This window comes from Macadamia integrifolia, chromosome 4, assembly GCF_013358625.1.
Source record: "Macadamia integrifolia cultivar HAES 741 chromosome 4, SCU_Mint_v3, whole genome shotgun sequence".
NCBI classification, from domain to species: domain Eukaryota; kingdom Viridiplantae; phylum Streptophyta; class Magnoliopsida; order Proteales; family Proteaceae; genus Macadamia; species Macadamia integrifolia.
The window spans coordinates 35,441,381-35,458,719 of NC_056560.1; the positions used below are offsets into that span (position 1 = coordinate 35,441,381).

Sequence of the window (17,339 nt, forward strand, 5' to 3'; positions counted from 1 at the left end):
TACTCGTTTAAAACTCATATCTATCTTTTTTTTTTTCTCTCTTTCTATTATTATCGTAATGTTTAACTGTATTTATAATTGTCATTGTTCAAATTTCCAAGCGTTTTAAAGACAGCATATTGAACGATTTTTTCTTTTTGCCATTCTTATTTTAACTAACTATGGTCACAACTACCCTAATATTCGAGCAAATGATAATTAACCCGTCAAATTATCACAATAGTGATTGGCCCTACCATGGATCTTACCATCAACTCCACAATCAAAGCCACTTTAGCTCATTTAAGTTTCTTTAATTGAATCAATCAAGGAGGCATCACCAGCATTATCTTTTGGGATTAAATAAAACTCAATCATCATGGTGGTCCTTCCAATTCTAAGTATTCTAATCCCCACTCCATTCAAGAATCAAGATGCTTCTTATTGTTCAGAGTTTGTTCAGAGTTGTCACCAAAGTGCACCCTTTAGTTCTAATGTGATGGTCAATTGGTCATCTCATGATTCATAAATCAGGATTTTGATTTGGTGACCAACTTGAGAGATAAGATGGCTATGACATCTTTATCATTCAAAGGTCTACAATCTGAGTGTATAGGACCTTTATTAAGAAAATCTTGGGATAACCATGATTTATGAGGGAAAAATGTTCTAAAAATGACACTTTTCTTTGGAAAAAATGAGGGAAAAATTGTCCGATTTGACCTACATATGACAATTAATATCAGTATCAGTATCAATATGGATCTGGACCTATTGGATTTGAACCTATGGGGGTATTTTACTAAAAAAAAAAAAATAACCTATGGGTGTAACAAAGCTAGTGATAAAGCCTTTTCGCATGACACGTGTTTTTTTTTCTTCACTAGTAAAGACGCAATTCTTCTTTCATCGTACGGAAAATATTATCATTTTATAAGTGTACCTAAAAGAAGTGCAAAGCAATGACAACTCTTGAGAACAATGTTTATATATGCATAATATGTAACATGAACGGCCTCATGGAATTAGTTAGAATTAGTTGGAAACCGATCAATATCAGCTTGAACACTAGAAAATTGAGTATAGATTGGTCACTCCAGCTCAACAAGAATTAGGATTAGGCTCAATCGGTCCTATTTTTCGAATCTTGCTTAAGAATGAGTAATGATAAGTTACTTTTAAATTGTTTAAAGAAAGAGAGATAGACACATGGATTGTCACTGAATACAACTCTGAAGTAGAGTTCCTATTCTCTTATTTTAAAAACTATTCTTCAATCCTTAACTTAAAAAAATCTTTGAGAACAAAACATAGAAAAATTTAAAAGGTTGCAACTTCTCATTTTACAACTACAACTAGGTTACAAAGAAAACTACTCAAACTTAAAAAGGATCTGATATTGATCATGTTTTCTTCTTTAATAAAATAAAATTCTTTACCCTTCTTTTATTTCAATCTAATATGTCCGAATCTAGACTAGGACCTTTTCTTTTATTTCTAGGGTTAATAGTCTAGAGTAGGACTTACCACATGAGGCACATGGAAGCAAAAATGGTGCACGGATATTTGTCTTGTTTATAAGAATTGAGAATCATTTAATAAAGTAAACCATATTCGGTGCTTTACTGCTCTCTAATTAGGGCACAGAAATTTAGGTACCTATCTTTTTTTCTCCCCACAACAAGACGGACCATATCTTCACTGCACTTTTTTAGATTATTTGTCCTTGAGGATATGTTCACATGGAGACCTAAAGATTTTGATTCCCTTCAAGTTGGTTGAGTGTGTGCAAGCATGCAACACATGACCATATGATGAGTGAAGTGTGAATATGATTCGAGGAATTGGAATCAGATTGGTCGAATGATTGGGATTGGTTTCAATTCAATTCGGTCAATTTCATACTATATTTTAGGGTTTAGATTAATTCCTGATTGTTTGGTCAATTCTGGTTATTAAATTGAAATCAGAATTTGTAGGGTGTATCTATTACACAAGACTCTCGTTACTACATGATCTAGGAAGAGATAGATGTATAGAATCAATCCCTTTCCAAAAACTAAAGGTAAAAGATATTGATATCTCCGTGATATTGATTGAATCTAGATTAGATTTGACTAAGTCCAATACAGACCCTAATCAATATTGGATTTGACTAGGGCTAATACAGATCCCAATTCCAAGTTTTTGAACTCCGCTATTGAATCTAGAATATGTAGTAGAGGAGGAGGAGCCTAGACGAGCTTAGGTCACCTTCATGTCTTATGATGACATTTGTCTTTTTTCTCCTTCTAAATTAGGCTTGGTTTAGTTGTCAAGAAATTAAAAAAAAAAAAGTAATTTGACTAGAAAGATGGACATATAAATCAATCAATGTATCATGATGACATATTAATTATTGTATAAAAAAGGCGTATCTGATGTATAAGGCTCTCGCATATATGAGATTCAAGGGGTGAGAACTACATAGTCTTATTGTATCATGATGACATATTAATCATTGTATAAAAAGGGTGTATTAGATGTACGCGGCTCCTGCATATACGAGATTCAGGGTGAGAACCGTAGAAACACAATCCTTAAAACAATGCAGAAGAAAATGGAAAAACAAGAATAAATAATGCACACATGTTTACGAGGTTTGGCAAGATTACCTACGTCCTTGATGAGATGAGATTCTGTTTCAATATCAATAGAGAATAGGGTTACAACGCTCGTTCTCATACCTCTCAGTATTGCTTGCATTACAGATAAAGAAAACATTGCTATAAATATATAACGAAAAACTATAATACCGAAAAATACAAAACTGTCCTCAAATAAAAAATTCAAGCGATGGACTAGCATTCTGTTATGTCGAGGGCGCATGTACCAATACTCCTTGAATTAAATTGTAACAAAATACAAGATATCGTACATCAATAGAAACTACACAATCTTATTCTGAGATTTTCAAAAACTATTTCAACCGCTTGACTTATCAAGTTGTAATATTTGTACCATATTATCTCATAATGATAAAAATTGTTATCACGACGTAGTGATTGGTTAATTTGTTTATCTCTTTCATCAAATTTTATTTATTTATTTATCTTTTAGCAACGATAAAAACAAATGTCATCACTTAATTAGAACAACAAATGAAACAGATGTCATCACCTAATCATACATATAATATAAAAATATACAGATACATACTTGCAGGTGATCCGGACTCATCATAAGCTAAAGGCCAAATGTGGAAGAGAAACCGATGAGGCCATGAATGAAGATTTGAACATTACATTACATAATTAAGTGCTGATCTGAATTAATAAAAGAAGTTGTTGGATGCACTGCTCACGTGAAGTGGGTATCTCTCATGTGGTGGTGTGTGTCAATTCATGGTTAGAAGATTCTGGAGGTTCCCACGTGTTACTCATGCTTATCACTTATATAATCTCCATCACCTTCCCCTTCCCTTCCCCAGAATCCCCACTTCCCTTACCTCCAAAACTTAAAGGTCCCCCAACCCTTTCTCACAGTCTCTCATATGTAGACTGCTTTGTCGTTTAGTACTGTAGAGGTAGGTCCCCACCCCCCACAAGGACCAAAGCTACTGTCCACTTGGTTTCTCCTTCCTTTAAACACGTTGCCCTAATTTGCTCAGAGAACTCTCTCAATAAAATAAGAGGTTACTTACACTATAAGTGTGGGAGGAATCCATCATGCATAATGTGGAAAACTGTTTTGTGAAAAAAAAAAAACCCACATGATCAAGGAGAAGAGAATCAATATGAATCCCGTATGGTTAGAATGTGAGGAAGCATAGAAAAGAATTCCCACACCATCAATAATTATAGGAAAAAGGTTTCTTGAGCTGTCAAAGTAGGGTATGCTAGCATTCTCTCTCTCTTACTAAATGATTTTGCTGCCCTCTCATATACGAAACCTTTCTATTGCACCTCATTGGTGTACTCCTCTATGCCGTTTGCTTAAAGAACCTTCTCCCATTTAGCCTTTTAACTCTCATTTGAGGTTATACTAATACTTATTGGACCGATACCCAACCAATTATTATTTTTTTTTTTGTAAAATTTTGAACCAATAATTGACTATGAGTCTCTATTTAGTTGCAAGGGAAATAGGGAAAGGGAAGTGAAGGGATATATTTGTATTCATGTAGAATATATTTCATTTCTTAAAAAAGTATTTATCTTTTCTCTTCAATAAACATTAAAAATGATTTTTTCTATAAAATATATTTTATTTACTGAGAAAATATTTACATTAATCCTTGCAACCAAAGGGAGCCTAAGAGAGATTGTCTTCCCCCTCTTTCGGAGCTGATACATTTACAGAAAATTTTCTGGAAGGGCCACGGCCTAAGGAGTTGTTTGGACTTCACAATACCCAAAAGTCTTTGCTTCTTTATGGAAGGGCCCATTATTGAAAAAAAAAAAATAGAGAAGATTTTGAGCCCATATCATAAATTGAATCGATTGTTTCATGTAAAAAAATGTTTTTCCATAATCCAATTTTTCAATGGCATCTTGATTGATTTTCCTCAATTTCTATAATCAAACCGAATCCCATTTTTTTTTTCCCTTTTTCATTTGTTTCAGCAGAATAGTGCTATTTATGTTTAGGTGTTGTGATAAGGAGATATACTCACGATGGGCATGCCAAACAGTAATATTAGCTGGGCCCATAAAACTATGTGGAAAAATGCAAGTCCAATTATGTAGTTTCTCAAAACATTAAGGTTCTGTTTAGTTGCAAGGGAATCTACAAAATAAATTAAATATGATATGAAATTAAAGTAGCTTAATAGGCATCAAAATGTGGGGGGGAAAAAATGTAGAACGAGGACAGGACAGGGCTCCTTTACGGCACGTCAGGGGTGGTAGCGCATATCCAAAGGCCTGGGAGCACCTCGGAGCACGCACCAGTATGTTGGGTCTGTGTCTAAGGTGCTCCAAGTCGTCTGATGTGCGTTGCCACATCTGTCGTGCAATTGAGAATCCAAGTTTGTAGAATGACCATATTGCTTGCTTGGCGACATGCCTCACCTGATTTGTGTGCCACATGACACACGATTAGAGAATTCCAACCATAAAGCCAGGGAAAAAAATAGCTTCATGATGGATAAACTCACAATAAAAAGGTCATGACTCATGAGTTAAACTCTACTTTGTTACCAAGAAAAGTAGTAAACCCTTTTGAGTCACATGAGCAGATGATGTGGTAGTTCTGACGGTTGGATCAAGAAGACTTTGTTTAGATTAATCATATCAAATTTATATTGCCTAATTCAACCATAGGCCGCCCCCATGTATTGGCATATACAACCCCATGTATGTCTATACACAACAATGCTATTATAACCACCATAGTGCACTCTTCCATAGTCTTGGATTTTCAAAACTGTCTTTGCCACGCGACACTCTCATCACATCTAGCAGAAACTTGAAATGCGAGTGGAGGACATATGCTTCAGTGTCTATAGAATTTAGATTTGGTGCATTTTAGGTAATGCCTCTTAAGTGGACCGTGTAGGAAATCTTTTCCCAAAATATAAATGAAGAGAACAAGACCCACACATTTGATCCAATAGGAACTTGAGTTTAGTATATTGATCCAATAGAATCTTGTGTTATAATTTTTTAGGTTTTTACCTTGACTGCCAAGTTTGGTAGCAACACTAAATCAGGGACTATTGATCTTGATATTTGATATTTAAGCTATACCCTGCTATTTTTTTCGATTGTGTATAGAGACAGGAATCAATCCATTGGTCAACATTAACAAATTTCATAGGATTCTGTTATGTTTGTCTTAAATTCTTGACCCATTTTGAAAAATGACATTGACATTTTTTTGTGGCGATCCCAATGGGTTTCTTTTTTTCCCCCAAGATCTGTGATGATAGCAGAGGGGTGGAGCTGACCCGATTGACCACAACCCAATGGATCAACCCGACTTGGAGGAATATATAATGTACTATTGTCTTATTGAGCAAGTAGTGAGAGATTTGAGGTTTTTTTTTTTCGTTTTAGGATTTCTATGCGAGTTTTCTTGCCACAATTTGGGTGTTTTTGAGAACGATCTCCATCGTAATTTTTTTTTTGTCACATAGTGAATCTTTTTCTTCGTCCGAGGATGTAGCACACCACATCGGTGTGTGAACCTCATTAAATCTCAGTGTCGTGTGAATCTTTGTTTGATTTTCTTCATAATAGGTGGTGTTTGTTCTAACAAATTCTTCAGTAAAATAGTAAAAAAACAAAGAACCAGAAAAATTATAGCCATAGATCAGCAAACAAGTATCATCTTCCCTACAACTACAAAGAAGTTTATGTCTAAAACGAGATTAAACAACACAAAAGAAACCCATAAATAGACAAGAAAAGAACCTTAAAGCTAAAACCAAGAAGTCAATGAAAAAGAGATGGCACCTTTAACAGAGCAGGAAACGGAGAGAGAGAGAGAGAGAGAGAGAGAGAGAGAGTATATGTTGGGAAGATTTTTAATCGAGGAGAAAATAGAGAGAAAGGAAGGAGAAAAGCTGACCATAAGACTCATCTTAGGGTTATTGACTCTCATCGAATATTGATCACATATGGATTCAAATGGAACAAAATGAAGATGGAAATCAAACCTGTTACAGTTTAAAGCTTCAAGCGAGAATCAATGCATGTATTTGAGCTTCTACACTTGCTTCTCCTGAAGAAGAGATCAGTATAAACACTAGGAACATTCTGGCAAGACGGCATATGGTGACACGTTTTGTTGAGAAAAGCCCCTATTTTTGTAAAAGGTTTCAGATTGTTGTTCTCATCCCCTTGCCCTTCTTAAGAAAACCAAAGTAGGCTATGTTGTGTTGTTCACCATCTTTTGTCCCGTTCTCCTTCTTTCTATGGCCTAGGGGGCTTGCTACAAGGAATTGAAGGAGCTGTTGCTTGGTGCACGCCCATAAACGGCTGTACAGACCCATCCTATTACCGAAGAGTGATAAGGTGGTTTGGCTTTGGCCATGGCCATGGCCATAGGATTGTTGGATTATGTTGTTTGTACTCGTTAAACTCTTTTCTTCTTCTTTATATATATATATAAAGACATTTCATCCTTGATTGTTGGAATTTCATATTGAAATTTAAGTATGTTGTGTAGATCGATATAAAAAAAATAAAAAGATTGATTAGGCACAAAGCAGTTCCAAAGCTATATCCACACAAATGGCAAATCTCAAATACACACAACAGAAGCAGAACTTAGATACCCATCACAACAGTTAGCTGGAGGTGCCCTCAGCCTCAGTAAATCACTTTTAACTTGGGAAATGACAGCAACAGAAGCAAAAGTACAGTTCAGAACACAAAATTTGCCCTAAATTTTGTATTCAGCAATTCACCATCATCATGTTCATTGATGTATTACCCCTTCTACCCAAAATAATAATAATAATAATAATAAAATTTGATATATTACCCCTTCTCGGTTATCTTTGGAATCTTTTTTTTTATATATATATATATATTAGAAATCAAAAGATTTATTAAGCAAAATCAGAGAAAGGAAAATTTCCTTCCCAGAAAAAGAAAATTTTCTTCCCATACATCTGGGTGCATGAGACCACCAACAACGGATCAAATTAAATCTAACAGCCCCCTGAGCTAAAGAGTGGGCCTCCCTATTGGAAACACGAGGTAAAAATTTAAACTGAACAAAGCTAAAGGAAACTAACAGACTAGCAATGGTTTAATTCTGTTGTCACCATCCCCTTCAACAGTTCTTGCCTAGCTCCTACCTTCTTCCTCCAATTGGTTTAATTGTAACTAACATTGCAACATTTCAATCATTATTGAGCACAGTGGACCCTCTGCCCACCACGATGTAAATCCTCGTCTTCTTCATAGGCCTCTTTGAGCCTGGACCTGTGCCTGCTTCTTCTGCATCTCCTCATTCTTTACATCATGCAATGTAGTCTCCTCACACTCATCCAGCTCCATGTCCTTTAGCTCTGTTGATGTCCCTGGTGGGAGAACAACCTCCAGTGCCTTGCATCGTTCATGTGGCAAAGGAATCAGGGAACTCCACTGTAAAGTGGATATACAGCTTGATCTTCATAAGGCCTCTGGTACATTGGATACCCTCTTCGTTTATTGCCTTGAATTGATCTGTTCAACACCCCCCCAACCCCAAAACCCATCAACAAAATCGAAATAAGCAAGTTGATCACCATGAATCAACAGCTAAGTTCAAAAAAAAAAAAAGAAATTATCTAATTCCTTGATTCCTATGGAATTTAAATTAAATGCCTTACCTGGTTTGACACCTTCTCCAGGGTTAGATTTTATGAGGAGCTGCCTACCACCCAAGTGAATCATTATAAAGGAAAACCCACAAAGAGCTTCAGTGAGGGACAATGTGTGCTCATAGAACAGATCATCCCCCTTTCACTTGAACTTGGGATGCTCCTTCTGTTGTAGAACAAAGACTACGTCTCCTGTAATGGTGTCAGGCTGCACAACATTCCCAAGCATAAGACCATAATATCAGTGCACTAAATTTCAAAATAGGAAATGGAAGAGAAGTGAGCATGTTTAAATACCGCTTCATCAGCTTCCCCTGAAAAAGTAATATTCTGTCCATTTTGCATTGCCTTCTCAACAATGACATCCAGCACCTTATTTTACTGGACAACGTCCTCACCTTTACACAGAGGGCACTGGTCCTTGTCATTGATGGTCTCCCCAATGCCCTTACACTCATTATAAGTGTGCTGCATCTGCTGAATCATAGAGGGACCAAGTTGTCTGATTGACACATTCATACCAGATCCTTGACAACCAGAACAATTCAAGGAAGCACCAGATTCTACTCTTTACAGGAATTCATCAAATAATTAAAAAGAACAAATCAGTCAAGTCAGATTGAAACCAGAAATATAATAATGGCTGCAAGTGCCCCAACACTCACCCCTTACACTTGGAGCAGATCGCATTCCTGGAGAGGGAGAGCATCTTTGAGGTCCCACTGTACAGATCCTCCAGAGAGAGTTTTGAGGGGATGGATAATATCGTCACCCCTTCTCTGCCTTCTGCCTCCTGCCTCTGATGCTTCCACCACCTGATCACCACAACCAGATCTTAGGCCAAGTTCAAAAAAAAGTATATATATATATATATATATCTAAAATAACTAAGCAACAGAATTCGGAACAGTAGACTGATTACAGGAATATTACCTCCAAACGGGCTGCCACCAAAGAATAACTGGAATATGTCAAATGGTTCATGGGCACCGGCTCCTCCACCCATTCCTTCCTAGAGTGCATCCTCTCCATACTGATCATAGATTTCACACTTCTCAAGATCAATCAAAACCTCATAAGCTTGGGCCAACTCCTTGACAACCACAGAAAATATGTACTACGGGTAATCACCTCTTTGCAGTCATTCTCCTTTTAGAAGAAGCAGAATGACTAGAAAAAGTAAGCACAACACTTCTGTGAGTAACAAATGTCAGATATAAATACATAACACCTCGTACATGTAGAGAACGTTGTTGAAGTGGAAGCGTTGAAATGCAACATACATTAGCTTCAAATGTCCAGAAGACAACATATAAAAAAAATCATAAATTACAGCAGCAACAACCCACCTCCCCTCCAAAAAAAAAAAAAAAAAATCATACCTTGGGGATCTTCTGTAATGGATTCTCGCATATGGGATCCTTGACCGGGATCTGTCATGATGATCCCCTCTGGACCCAGAAGAAGAATCCCTGCCCCTGATGGGTGATCTCAACATGTACCTCTCTTGTTTTCTATGGCTTGATGGAAAATAATGCCTTCTAAAAGTTCCCTGCGCTGTGAATCTTGATGAGACCGCCTCTTTGGAGAAATAGAAGTTCCCCCAGATGGACATAAATAACCCTTAGATGGAACTCTTCTAGTATCTGCACCAAACTTCTGAAGAGAAGGTGAATGTCTCATCCTAGATGATCAAGGGTAATATAATGGGTCTTGATCACCCTGTGGTGAAGATTGTTTATCTTGTGGAGATTGTTCTATAAAAGGTGACCTTTCAAGAGAAACTGACATTTACCTCCCGATAATGCAGGTCATTTTGGGCTTGTCTGCGGAGAGTGCAAATCAGAATGAAGACGCTCCATCTTTCCATCCTCAGATGGTGAGTTTCTTGAATGGTGAAGTCTTCCCTTGTGCTCTGGTCACCGTTGTCTTGCATCTTTTCAGGGGACAGCAACCTTTTTGCATGGTAATCAGATGCTCCCTCTTCAACTTCCTCATAGATTCATTTAGTTTTCTCATTTGGTGATTCTCCAGACATACTGCCATAATAATCCTTTATTTAATTTCTCCAATGCAGACTCTGATATGGTCATCAGTGACTGATCCAAAAACACATCTTAGCTATGAGGGAAAGAACTCAAAAATTACCAAGATTACTGGGAACTATAAGTCAATTAAGAGAGAGAGGTCTAAGAAATGCTCCAACAATTTGAATCTAGTCAAAAAATTTTGTATATATGCTTTGAACTTGAATACAAAGAGGTAGGCACCTCATCCAAATAAATGGAGAGAAGGTCCTTACGACAATGTCAAGAAAGGACCAATCTCTATCTCTATGGCCCTTACAAAAACAGTATAACTGAAAGAAAAAAGGAACTAGTGTAGCCAGTGGACTACCAATCTTGATAGTTGATACAAGCTATACCATGCTACTCTTTTCGACTGTGTGTACAGAGCAAGGAAGCAATCCATTGGTCAATGTTAACAAACTTCATAGGATTCTTCCGTAAAACAATTAGAAATGAAGAACCAGGAAAATTATAGCCATAGATCAGCAAACAAGTATCATCTACTCTACAGCTGCAAAGAAGTATATATCTAAAACGAGATTATATACCACAAAAGAAACCCATCAATAGAGAAGAAAGAAGAAAATTAAGCTAAAATTAAGGGTGAGTGAGAAAGAGATGGTACATTTAATGGAGTAGGAAACGGAGAGAGAAAGAGAGAATGTGTTGGGAAGATTTTTAATGGGGGAGACAATAGAGAGAGTGGAAGCGAAAAAGTGGAGCATAAGACGAATCATCCTGGGATTTTTTACTATCACTGAATTGATCACATTTGGATTCAAATGGAACAAAATGAATGAGGAAATCGAACATTGTACAGCTTACAGCTTCAAGAGAGAATCAATGCAGTGCTGCAAAGCGAGGTTGAGAATCTCCTCTCCATCGGATTTGAGCTTCCACGCTTCTTCTCCGCAGAAGAGAATGAGCAGCGCAGTTACAAGCACGTCAACAAGGCGAGTCTTCTTCATTTTGCCACTGAGCTTCTTCAGAGAAAACTAGTTACAAGCAAGAGACGATGGGGTTTTGCTTTTCTGGTGAGAGTTGCAAGCAAGGTGAGACTCAGGTTTTAATTTTTCTTCACTTTTTGGTCGGGAAATAAAAAAGGGAAATCTAATGTATAAGTGAAATTTTTTCGCATGTAAATATATTTACCTTGCAATCAAACATCTAAATATTTCCCTAGGGAAAAAAATTCCACTTTACATAAAATAATTGTGTTCCCTTCACAACCAAACAAAGCCTACACACAGTAAACACAAATGGAAGAAAATAGAATATTTCTCCTCAAACATATCAAGATATAGCATGTTGAAAACCAATGAAACAATCCAACTTTTTATGGGAAGTTTGAGTCAAAGGAAGATACCTTATAAACCAACCATACAGACGCCACAAGATTATTCATTTCTAATACAGAACCTTTTTCTTAACACTCAAAAGAATATAATCAATGTCTGTGCCGCAACTCTACCCCAAAGAAAGAAAAAAAGTAGGTGGTGCTGCTTTGCATGTAGAATTACCTTGCCAAGTGCTCTATAGCCACTAGTGACCAGGAATTAATCACTTCATAAAGCTACGGATAAAAATTTTGAGAACACATTAAAAAAAAAAAAAGGAGAAGATACCAGAAGGATTCAAATTGTTGCAGCCCAATCTCACTCTCACAAATACAATAGAAGATACAAGTCTTGGAGCCTAAGCGGTCACAGCAGCTGTAGTTGCTACAGCACCTGGCTTCATAGAACAGAAAAGACTCAGAACATCAGCATGATTGCGGATATAGCGTGGACATTCGGAAAGACAATCATGTGCTTCATTTTGTCTGCCAGCCTTCAAAAATGCTTCAAACACGAGGAGAACAACAGACGTCGATGGAAACCTCTTTGATGTAACTGCTTTTAGAAAATCCAAAGCATCTTTCCCTGCCCCAGATTTTGAGATGAAGTCAATAAATGGATCCAAGAAAGGTGGATAATCATTAATCTTCATCAACTTCAACAGGATCAAAGCTTCTTTGAGATTTCCTTTAACCAGTAACTTCTCTATCAGGATTTTATATGTGGTACGCCGAGGCCGGAACTTATTTTCACTAACCAACTCCTCTAGGAACTTGCTCACATCTTCCACTCTGTTCTTCTGACAAAAGCCATCAACCAATACCTCAAAAGCATAGCCAGCATCTGTAACACCATTCTTTTCCATCATCTCTAGGAAACAAGAATACGACTTGTCTACATCACCTGCCACGCACTGCCCATGAATTAATGATGCCCACATCTTAGAATCTGGATTACATCTAGATGATTCCATATCATTCAATATCTCACGAGCTTCATCAAATTTCCTTGCCCTACTAAGCTGAAAGATAATTTCCCTATAAAAGGCACTACTAACTTCAAGACCGCCTTTCTCCAAGGCCTTCAAGATCTTATTGCAATCCCCCAACTTTCCGACACTGATCAAGGATTTAAGTACAGCATCAAAGGTAGACCGTTTCAAGACATTCCCTCCTTCTGTAAATATCCTCACGACCCTAGAAAATAGATCCATATCTAGGTCTTTAATGGTTACTATGTTTTTTAGAAGAAGAGTAAAGTCCTGATTTGGAGGCTTATCCTTGCCATGCATCGCAAACTCATACAAGTCCACAGCTTCCTTCATCATCTTCCTCTTGTGAAACCGCTGGAAAATGTTTAAATACGTTTCCTTCTCCATTTCATATTCAGCCAATTTCATTTCCTCAACAATGCCCCAAAACTTCTCAATGCAGTCTTCTCGACCCAAAACCTGAGCCATGGCATCGTAGGTCTGCTTGTTGTTCTTGAAAGATTGGTCGGCCTCAATCCACCGGAAGAACATCAATGCTTTAATTGGATACAAGCTGAGGCGTTCCAGGACCATTGCAACTAAATCACTGGACATACTAACATCCAGATCTTTTAATCTCTTTTGGACGTCTTCACTCCACTCGCCTTGCCTAATAATCTCACAGACTTTAGAACAAATCTTCTCAGTGGAATTGTCACCAGATTTTGACAAGAACAACCCCTTCAATTTATCTAGATCGCTTGCCATTTCTTCTTTCTCGAAATTCTCCGAAACTTTGACAAATGTGCCCTTAGAAACCCCATAGCCTTTCTTTCTCATGATCACAACCAAATCCCAGAACTCCTTCACATGATCTTTCGTACCCAAGATCCCCAGAAACAGATTATACGTTTTTGAACTCAATTTCTCGTTATGGGTCTCCGAAACCCAATCGAAAAACCTCCGAGCAGCCTCTGGGCTCCCATCAAGATTCTTTAAAACTGTTAAAGCCATTTCGTAGCTAAGCGAAGGTTTCAGCGTATCTAATTCGTCCCTGATGTCATTAAGACTATTTGACCTGGAGAAAATATCGGCCAAAAGAAGGGCATGGTCGTGATCGGGATCCTTATGTTCCACAGCGGGTTCAGACGAAAAGCTACGGTTGCCAGGGTTCCTCGTAATCGAATCAAACCCAAGCGGAATGCAACTTGGATACGAGTATCGACCAGCAAATGAAGAAAAAAAACAAGGTTTTCGAGGATCTAGCTCCCTTACCTGTAAGCCCGTAGCCATAAACTCGATCGTCGAACTACGAATGGAAGATCGAGAACGATTACGGAGGAGGAGCAATCGCCATGTACTTCTCATCTTTCTACCGAGCGGAATAGCAAAAATGTTCGGAATAAGCTAGGGTTTTGAGCTTCTTACTCAGTAGTTGTTTGTTTACTTATCAAAAGTCGGGGCTCAGGCGGAATCGCTATTCAGGAGCAACTCAGAAGAACCGGGAGGAATTAGGGATAGGGTTTAGGGTTTAGCCTAGCGCCCTAGCCCCATTGAACTCGGAGATTCGGCTCTTCCCAACACCGGCATCGCCCAATTCCAATAGATGTATAACACGTGGAGAGAGATCCAACGGATCAAATTTAATTCCTCAATTTTCTAACCATTAACCCATTTCTACCCCTATCCGATCCGATCCGATCCGATTTCCATTCAAACCCGACTTTTGCCAACTCAACTCACCTCAATTGTGATTCCTGCGCCAGAGAGAGGAAGATGAAATGATCGCCTCACCCGCAGTAAAATGAAAAATCACACCCCTACCGGATGCCTTTTATCTATATGCGTTCTTATTGGCTTGGCCTTTGTATAGAGTACTGAGGCCAAAGGTCATAGAGCCTAGCAACAATCAAAACATTATAATTTACATGAGAAGTGAAATAATCAAGCCACCAATCAGTTTTGTGAAAATGACTCTTCCTCATGCACTCCCATTAGCCTTCGTGCACGTGCAAAAATCGTATTCATCCACAGAAAACACTTCCTCATAATTTACATACTTTGTTAATTTAATATGGAAAAAAAAACCTAGAAGGCGATGTGGCCTCTACCCTAGACACATATAGTGATGAAATCACTACCTTGACCCCATAAAAAATAGAAATTCCGCTGTTATTGATGCTTCTATTCTATGTGTGCTTCCATTTTTATCTCCATGATGATGCATGGGTCACACTGCCAATTAGGAAACTCTCTCCCATTTAATATATTGCATAAATATAATTATTCATATTAAATTTATTTTTAAATGAAAATAAGATTAACCCCCACCTAGGTTGAGGCATGCCTAAGCTGAGCATTGGGGACGACAACCTGACCCATCAAAACTTAGCTAGAACCTAGATTCACTACCTGTGGACTAGCATTTTAGTCTAGGTTTTTCCATTATCTTCTAGACCCGTTGGGAAAAAAAAAAAAAAAAGGTTACCTGATCGGGTGGCCCTGTGCGAGACACCAAATTGTGCAAAATTACCTCCACACTATGAAATCAAAAATCCTTTTCATATCGATACCCCTACATGTACTATCATTGACCTCGTACTGGTGTAAGGACCATGCAACCAAACATTGATCCCTCACCCTTTTAATTTTTATCACTGTTAATTTAATCTTCAACTTATTACTAATAAAATATATATCTATTTGTCTTTTCTTTTACTTTTGGGTTATGCGACTTCTATCAACATAGAAGCAAAGCAATTTGCCACCAAGCAGCAATGCAAGGCACCATGGTGGCAATTTTATCCAAGATAAGTATAGGTTTGGTAGGCCATTAAATCAATGAGAGTATAGTAAGAATGTTAGCAATATTGATGAAATCATGGCTCTACATTTCATATAAATAATACAAACTTCCTAAGAAATTCAATTAAAAAAAAAAATGTAATAAGGATGACAACAATCATGATAAGATAACCCCCCATCACATCGGATGAAAATCCTCTGTTTTTCTCATCCCTGTTTTTCCTTGTTTTGCTATATACAGAACACGACACGTGGACAACTTTATGATCAACGGTCAAGGTTGGGTGAGGATTATTACATCCGGTGCGTTGGTCTTAAAATTATCCACATGCCGTGTTCTGCAGGTAGCAAAACAAGGAAAAACAGGGATGAGAAAAACAAAATATTTTTTTCTTCTCTACATTCCATGTACGAAAGAGATAATTCAATCACAGTCAGCTTTAAATAGTATTACACTCAAAGAAAAGATGGTGGAAAAACCATATTATCTTGGACCGTTGGTAGTACTAATCAGCACCTTCTTTATGGTGTGACAAGTATTTATTCTTCTGAATAAAAAAAAAAAGAAAGAATAGTATTTATTCTTAGAAGGAATGCATTTTAAGAAGATAATGCATTATAAAAAATCATACCAAATGTTGTCTAAGTCTTTCACCAATGATCTTAAACATTTGGACCTACTATTTATTTAACATATATTTTGCATAGATCCATGTAGTTGATCCCATTAAGCTGGAACTTAAGGTTCGAAAACTTGTCGAAATCTCAGATATTTCGGTATTTTTTTTATCGAGACGAAATGGCATACAAAATATAAAAGTACATAATTTCAATCATTTTAGCTAAAAAAAATACATTATTTCGTCGAAATTTTGGCCATCTCGGTGATTTTGGTAATTTCGACCAATTCAATCATCAGTCCTCCAAAATGGCCAACAAAACACATGATAAATTTTGTATCATTTAAAAAAATCATAATTTTAACCAAACCGACCCAGCCCAGTATCAGACCTGAAAATCTCAACCATAACCCCGCCCGCAGACTGAAAACTTGGCCCAGGCTCTCATTTTTCCGGCCGGGCTTGGGCTTCGTGCCAAATTTGCAAACCACCTCCCAGCGTTATGCTTATATATATAAACCGTATTAATAACTATATTTTCGGTTGAACAGTAGAGAAGCTTTACCTTTCGTGCATATCTTCGTTTTTTTCAGAACGAAGGAACCCTAGAGCGTCAATCGCCTTCTCCCCTTCACTACGATCACCTGCGTCTGCGTCCGCGTCTGCGCCGTCTGTTTCGTCAATCAGAGGTAAGTCTATCTCCCTATCTCTCTCGCTTTATTACGTGTATGCGTAGTTTCTCTGATTCTCAGATTTACATGAACACAGAACATATCCCATTCATTAATAAATTAAAATTTAAAAAGAACCAACAATTCTGCTGCTTGAAAACGGCAATGGAATTCTGGGCGAACTTTACTATTAATCATTATCTAAATATTGTAGTTTTGAAATGGAAATTCTTATCGAAATGAAAATTCCAGTAGAAATAAGGGTTAATTTGCAAGGAGCAAGAACATTTATAGATGGAGAAAAAAGATTGTTATCGTGTTGGGTGGTTAAGTTTCTGAATAGCTTATGCGGTGCATGGTCTTTGCAAACTGTTTTCTATCTTTTGTCTCCTATCATCTTCTCAGGTAATAATCTCTCAGTTAGGACAATTTCTTGTTCTATTTTTCTTTTTCTTATTGCTCATCGATACTCTGTTCTCTATTCCATTATATTATCTTCAATTTTTGTTGTTTTAGCTATTCTAGTTCGCAAATTTTTCTGAAACTTTGTATTGTTATATTTCTGTTGATGTTGTATCTGAACTTGAGCATT

The 17,339-nt window shown here is 37.3% G+C and overlaps 1 protein-coding gene and 1 pseudogene across 1 annotated transcript; both read right to left on the reverse strand.

Annotated features, from left to right (window-relative positions):
* Nucleotides 1–7,495: 7,495 nt before the first annotated feature.
* LOC122076565 lies at nt 7,496–11,600 on the reverse strand (annotated as a pseudogene).
* A 148-nt stretch (nt 11,601–11,748) lies between these two features.
* On the reverse strand, nt 11,749–14,168 carry LOC122076563 (pentatricopeptide repeat-containing protein At5g15980, mitochondrial-like). Its single transcript, XM_042641930.1, has one exon. The coding sequence runs from the start codon at nt 14,017–14,019 to the stop codon at nt 12,040–12,042; it is 1,980 nt and encodes a 659-aa protein (XP_042497864.1). The 5' UTR covers nt 14,020–14,168; the 3' UTR covers nt 11,749–12,039.
* Between the last annotated feature and the right edge of the window lie 3,171 nt (nt 14,169–17,339).

What these genes read in the sequence shown, in the direction of transcription:
- LOC122076563 (XM_042641930.1), bottom strand. Translation starts at nt 14,019, where the DNA reads ATGAGAAGTACATGGCGATTGCTCCTCCTCCGTAATCGTTCTCGATCT.